Source organism: Solea solea, chromosome 21, assembly GCF_958295425.1.
Source record: "Solea solea chromosome 21, fSolSol10.1, whole genome shotgun sequence".
In the NCBI taxonomy this organism is placed as follows: domain Eukaryota; kingdom Metazoa; phylum Chordata; class Actinopteri; order Pleuronectiformes; family Soleidae; genus Solea; species Solea solea.
The window spans coordinates 3,438,040-3,445,172 of record NC_081154.1 but is presented as its reverse complement, the minus strand read 5'-3'; the positions used below and the strand labels follow the sequence as shown (position 1 = coordinate 3,445,172).

Sequence of the window (7,133 nt, the reverse complement as noted above, 5' to 3'; positions counted from 1 at the left end):
TCCGCGGCCACTTGTCGTGGATTAAACTCCCAATGGAGTGTTTCTCAGTAGGAGGCCCAGCGAGCAGCATACGCTGAACAAAGCTCATGTGCAAGAAAGAAAGAAAGAAAGAACGCTGCTGCCACTGATCTGGAAGTGCTGTGAGGGGAATGCATTTGTGACGGGAAGCTCAGGTGGTCACTCTCAAATTCTGCCAAGTGTTTTCCCTGAGGTGCTGAGCTACTCCTCTAGAGAGAGAGACAGCGAAGGAGAGAGTGTGTGTTAACATCAAGGCTTTATGTTTGGCCCTCAGTGTGTGTTCAGCTCTCAGGCTTAGCCCTCCATTTACAACAAAACCCTGCTGCATCTCTCTTTTTCCTAATGAGGGCTGGAGGGATGTTAGCAGGCTTTTAGCTCTTCTCTCTTCTCTCACTGTTCTCTCCCTCATTTCCCTCCTACACTTGCAGTCAGGCAGCCAGTGTTAACTATCTCATCTTATTTTATCCTGCAGCCTGCCATCAATTTCAAGCTGTTCTCCTCTCATTTACAGCGGCGCCAGACCAGTCATCAGATCAGGATACACCTCAGCTGCCAAACGTGCACTTTTGCTCACCACGCTCGGTGCAATGAGAAGCGCATGAGCGGCTTTCGCCTCAGTTTCTCTCATGTGCCAAACCGTCTATGGTAACACACTCATTCCCCTGAGCACAGTTATGGATCATTTGATTCAATTTCATGTGCCATAGAACTGTAATAATTGCAGAATCAGTTTATGTTGCACCCCCTCCCCCCACCCCCCCTTCATTTCTAGTCAGTGCTGAAGGTGTCGTGTTGCTGCCTCATCCAAATGGTCTTTCTTCATGTCTTCATGTCATCCTGAAATGAAGCTGCTGATTGTGTCCCAGAGGAAGAATGGGAGAACACAATTGATCCCTCTCCCTCTCTCTCTCGCACACACACACACACACACACACCAGAGTTCCATGGGTTTGCAGAACCAAGTGCTCCACTGCTCCCTATAGGTTTGTTTAAGACGGTGCATCCCTTTAATCCTCAGTCAGTTTGTGCCTGTGCCTTTGCAACAGTGGAGACGTTTTGATATGCGAGATTTATTGTTCAGAGTGATCAAAGGCTTTTTTATTTCAGCGGCTCTGACTGAAATAAACTTTCTATTTTTGTTTATTAGTCACTTTAAATTCAGCGGGATTTAATTCAAAGGGACTTGGTTCTCATAGACAGCCAGGTTGGATGTGTTTGTCTGCACCAGTGTTAATATAATTTAATTCATTAAGTGATGTGAGTAAGTATGGGAGTCTCTAAAATGTGAATCAACGCATTGATTTAAATCTTAAATTCTGCAATTCACCTCTCATTTACATATATATAATTATAATTATAATCATAGAAAAGGTATGGCTGGTGTTATACGGAGTGGTTTGCAGAATGAAAGGAAATGAGATGTCCAGAAACCTCACAGTAATGAATGACAGTCAATAATTTTATGTGGTAACAGTTTACATTACAGTACAATGGATATAGGATATAATAAGCTCCTTATTGCCACAATATAGCATTGCCAAGCTAATGAATTAGATATGAGTTGGTATTACCGTAATTAATTTACCTCCCTATTACAAATTCATTATCATTCCAATGTCATACTATAACAACACTGTTAGTGTTTTGTAAGTGTCACCTGTTGTTTATGATATTAATCTGTATTAATTATTGCTGCACTTACTCCGTGAAGTATTTTCATAAATATGAATCTGTCAAAAGTTCAATTTTTAATGATCACATAAAAGACAAACGTTTTTATAAAGATTCATAGAGGCTGCTGTAATAAAGATAATGTATTTTTTTCCCTTTGTTGTTATGGAAAAAGCAGAAAACTATTAATTTCATATTTTGTACCTGCTATAAACCTCCGAGTCGCTAGATGGCGCTCTTGATCACAAACACATGTCAAACGCCTCCTTTGTTTTTACCACCACGTGACCGGAAGTGCAATTTCAAAACATTGACTAGCAGGCGCGAGCAGCCCGTGTGTGGTTTGTCTCAAATGTCTTTAACTGATATTTATCACTGACAGTGAAAGGAAACTTTTTGAATCCGTCGCGAAGAGGACCGCTCCGGTGTGTCCGACATGGCGGGGCCGCTCCTGGAGTACGAGACGGAGATGTTCCTGAGTGTGTTCGGCTGTGACGGGCTGCTGGTGGCGGCGGAGGGGCTTGGGATAGACCGCATACTACTGCAGTTCATGCGGGTTTACTCCGAGCAGGACAGCCTGGTGCTTCTGCTCAACACAACTACACCCGAACAGGTTTGTCAGCTGAACTAGCGAGATTCAGGTCTTTGGTGGACACGTTTAAACCCACCATTTTTGATTAGGTGTATCTGCAATGCGTTCAATAGATTGTATACCATGTGATCCATTGACTCCAAACCACTGTGTTAGAAAAGGCTATCAGAGCTCACTTCAAATCTTTGTTTTCTTTATAATTGCACAAAATACACTCACTAGCCACGTTACTAAGTTTACAGGTGTGGTTTTCTGCTGCTGTAGTCTGTCATTATAACTCAGAACATTCTCCTCTGTTCGATGGCATCAACAAAACATCTATGGGGGAACAAAACATCTCTAGGGGGACGATATTGTCTGTCCCCCTAGAGATGGTTGTGTGAGGAAATCCCAGCATATCATCAGTTTCTAATATACTCTACCCTCCACAAACAGCCATACCACAACCGCGATGCTCCGTTTGGACTTCATCCTGCCCTAAATGCATTCTGAGTTGCCGCCATGTGATCGGCTAATAAGATATTTGTGTTCACAAACAGGCGCTCCTAATAAAACGACTGGTAGTGAGTGTACTTTACATGAAGAATTGAGCATGCATAAGTATACTCTTGGTGCTGATCCCAAGCCAGGATAAATTGAGAGGGTTGTTTCAGGAAGCAAATCTATGCCAAATTATGTTTATGGGAAAGGTGAAAATCCTATGTGCCAAATTGTATGAATATTCATGAATCATCAACGCTCTAATAAGAAGAAAACAAAATACACATCAGGCAAGACATACGTACAGATAATAGAGGTTTTAGTGGACTTTTTGAAATTCAGACTTTGCACCTCATCTACTTTGGCTTCTCAGGAATATCTGACAGAGCAGTTGCGTGTGGAGGGTGTGGCCCACCTGCCCAGGACAGTGACCAGTGATGTCCAGAGCACAGAGCGTTATAATGTTTACACCGAAGGAGGAGTGCTGTTTGTCACCAGCAGAATCCTGGTGGTGGACTTCCTCACTGACCGCATTCCGGCTCATCTCATATCAGGTCAGAATGTTAAACTGCCCGATTTTGACTAAAATTCATTTACACAATAGATTCATTTTTGGTATTGTACTGCAGTATATTTCACAAGTGTTCCTATTTGCCTGCTTTTCTTTATTAATGGTTCAGGCATCCTGGTGTATCGTGCCCATAAAATCATCGAGTCTTGTCAGGAGGCTTTCATCCTACGCCTGTTCAGACAAAAGAACAAGACTGGTTTCATTAAGGCCTTCACTGACAAGGCCACAGCCCTCTCCTCAGGCTTCTGTCAGGTGGAGCGTGTGATGAGGAACCTCTTTGTCAAGAAGCTCTACCTGTGGCCCAGGTATGGCAGGACATTTCACACATCATAGCAGGCAAAGGAAGCACTTTATTTATATACTGGCTCATTTGACAGGTTCCAAGCATCAGTGAACACAGCACTGGACAGGCATAAGCCAGAGGTGGTGGAGCTTCATGTGTCACTGACGCCAGCTATGAGGGCCATCCAGAGCTCCATCCTGGACATTATGGGTGCCTGTCTGAAGGAGCTGAAACGCTACAACCCGTCTCTGGAGGTTGAGGACCTCTCATTGGAAAACACACTAGGAAAGGCTTTTGAAAAGGTCTGCTGCTGTGTTACTGCCTTTAACACAACCTTTGCATTGAATTAGACTCAGACTGCCCATATGTATTTGATTAAAATGTATTTGCTGTACTTTTTAACCAAACTTTCTATTCTACATAGACCATTCGTCACTATCTGGACCCCCTGTGGCATCAGCTTGGAGCTAAGACCAAGGCACTGGTCCAGGACTTGAAGGTACTCCGTGTTCTTCTGCTTTACCTCACCCAGTATGACTGTGTCACCTTCCTCAATCTCCTTGAGTCACTGCGCTCCAGCCAAAAGAGCTTTGGCTCCAATTCAGGTAAACCTCCATAGATACACTGTATTTTTCTGTTAAGTATAATATTGTTTTCTCAATGCCCAAAATGACCCCTGTTCGATTTCATGTCATTGTTGTTGTATTAGGCTGGCTGTTCCTTGACTCCAGCACCTCCATGTTTGTGAACTCCAGGAGTCGAGTGTACCGCTTCGCTGAGAGCAAGAAGAAACTCAAAGTGGGATCAGAGGCTGAGAAACAGAAGTCATCTTCTGCCTCAGGTGACAGACATTTGAACACTACCCTGACAGCAGCAATCCTCAGAGTGGAAATCTGTTGTATATGTATTATTGAGATTATGGTTCATTGTGTTTTTTGTTAGAGGTGAAACGAGACCTGGTGCTGGAGAAAAGCCCAAAGTGGGAGGCGCTGACTGAGGTTCTGCAGGAGATTGAGAAGGAGAACAAGAGCTCAGAACTTGAACCAGGTTAGAGCGTGCTGTTGTTGGAGCATGAGAACTGTCCATCATGTATATTAGAGCTGTAACTAACGATTATTTTCATAATCGATTCACCTGTCCGTTTTTTTCTCGACTGATCGATTAATTTTTTGGTCCATAAAATGTCAGAAAACCTTTAAAAATGGTGATCAGTTTTTGTCAAACCTGGAAATGATGATGTTCTCAAATGTCTTGTTTTGTCCACAAACCAAAATGATTCACTTTTTAGGATTTCTTTGTTATCCAGAGCAAAGAAATGAAGAAAATACTCACATTTAAGAAGCTTAAACAATCAGAAATATTCTTTTAATCATGAAAAAAGCTTCAAACCGATTATCAAAATAGATTCATCGATTAATAGTTTCAGCTATATACATCATAGCATATAAAATACAGAATAATATAATCCACATACATACACATTCGCCTAAACCTTTTGATGGTAAAATACCCTACATGTTTCCTCCAGGTCGTGTGCTGATCTGTGCCAGTGATGACCGTACTTGTGCCCAGCTGCAGCAGTACATCAGGCACGGCTCAGATTGGCTGCTGCACAGATTATATACTCGCACGATTGGCAAACGGGACTCCGCTGCTGCTGCTGCCTTGGACCTTGAGTCACACAGAAAAGGAAATGGTTGGCCCAAAAAAGGAGGCAAGGGGAAGGAGCCCGCACAGAAGAAAAACACAAAATCCACCAAGAGTAAAAGCAGACCGTCTCTGACCCTGACCCAGATGGTCGGGAAGGAGGAGACTGACGAAGTTGCCGTGTTGGGCAGCAGCGGAGATGACGAAGAACTGATGGAGGACGATGAAAGCGAGGACGAACAGATGAAGTTGAATTTGTCCTCTGATGCTTACTATGGTGTGCTGAAGGAGCCTCTGACTGTTATCCACCCGCTGAAAGGCTGCACCGACCCCCATAGCTTGACACGGGTTCTGCACGAGGTTGAACCCAGTTTTGTGGTGCTGTACGACGCTGAAGTGAGTTTTGTTCGACAGCTGGAGATCTACAAAGCCAGCCGGCCTGGGAAGGCACTCCGGGTTTATTTCCTCATTTATGGAGGCTCGACAGAAGAACAGAAGTACTTGACAGCACTCTCTAAGGAAAAGAAAGCCTTTGAACACCTCATCAGGTCAGAAATGTTTATTTGAGTGTTTCTCTTTAAGATTCTGCTACTAATTAGTGTTTGTTTGTGTAAAACTGCAGGGAAAAAGCTACTATGGTCATACCAGAGGAGAGGGAGGGACGAGAAGACACCAACCTCGATCTTGCTCGAAATTTAGAGCCAGCCAATGCAACTACCAACACCCGCAAAGCAGGCAAGTCTGTTTGGGCTCATTTTAAAAAATTGCTTATGAAAAGGTCTACAATAAATGTGTTCATGTGACCATGTGTTTCCATTTTTTTGACAATCACCAGGAGGCCAGGAGCAGCCGAAAGAGCCTTCGCGAGTCATTGTAGACATGCGTGAGTTCCGCAGCGAACTTCCCTCCATGCTGCATCGCCGTGGACTGGACATCGAACCGGTCACCCTAGAAGTAGGTGACTACATCCTCACGCCAGACATATGCGTGGAGCGCAAGAGCGTCAGCGATCTGATCGGCTCTCTGCAGAGCGGCCGCCTCTACACCCAGTGTCTCTCCATGACCCGCTACTACAAGAAACCAGTGCTGCTCATTGAGTTTGACCCAGAGAAACCGTTCTCCTTGACGGCCCGATCAGACTTCCGGCACGAGATATCATCCAATGACATTTCTTCAAAACTCACTCTTCTCACGTTGCATTTTCCCCGGCTGCGAATACTCTGGTGCCCCTCCCCACATGCTACGGCGGACCTTTTTGTAGAGCTGAAGAAAGGCCGCCTCGAACCCGACGCCGCCGCAGCTCAGGCGGTCACGGCTGAGTCGGACACGGTGGCTGAATCAGCAGGCCTCTATAACCCCGGACCTTATGACTTTCTGTTAAAAATGCCTGGGGTCAGCACAAAAAACTACAGGTCCTTGATAAAAAACGCAGACAGTCTGGCGGATTTAACCAAACTCAGCCAGGACAAACTTGCAGAAATACTTGGAAATGCTCACAATGCTAAGTCACTGTATGAGTTTCTGCACAATGTTGCAGATGTTCCTGCTCCTGTGCAAAAGGCCAAATAAAAGTGTGAAATCTGTCTGTATATTCTCTTCACATCAGGATTGTTTCTACATTGTGAAGCTGGATGAAAATGTCTTGTGTAAAACTAAACGGAAAGAATTGTCTCTGTCGAGTGTCTTGGTACATTTCAAGTCCAACTGCATTTTATAGTAATGTGTTGAGTGAACTGAATTTTTATAGGTTTTTGTATTGTATTTTGGAATCTAAACTAATTAAATAAAAACATTTAAACAGTTTGATATTGCACAAACCTTAGCAACTATAATTGACTTCCCTTTCCTTTTACTTTGCTTATACCTTTAAA

The 7,133-nt window shown here is 43.8% G+C and overlaps 1 protein-coding gene across 1 annotated transcript; it reads left to right on the top strand.

The window, feature by feature from the left end:
* Positions 1–1,957: 1,957 nt before the first annotated feature.
* ercc4 (excision repair cross-complementation group 4) lies at positions 1,958–7,065 on the top strand. Its single transcript, XM_058622030.1, has 10 exons — positions 1,958–2,302; positions 3,135–3,315; positions 3,442–3,637; positions 3,710–3,917; positions 4,040–4,220; positions 4,325–4,456; positions 4,558–4,662; positions 5,144–5,810; positions 5,885–5,997; positions 6,098–7,065. Exons 1-10 carry the CDS (start codon positions 2,126–2,128, stop codon positions 6,829–6,831), a joined length of 2,694 nt encoding a protein of 897 aa, XP_058478013.1. The 5' UTR covers positions 1,958–2,125; the 3' UTR covers positions 6,832–7,065.
* The last annotated feature ends 68 nt before the right edge of the window (positions 7,066–7,133 follow it).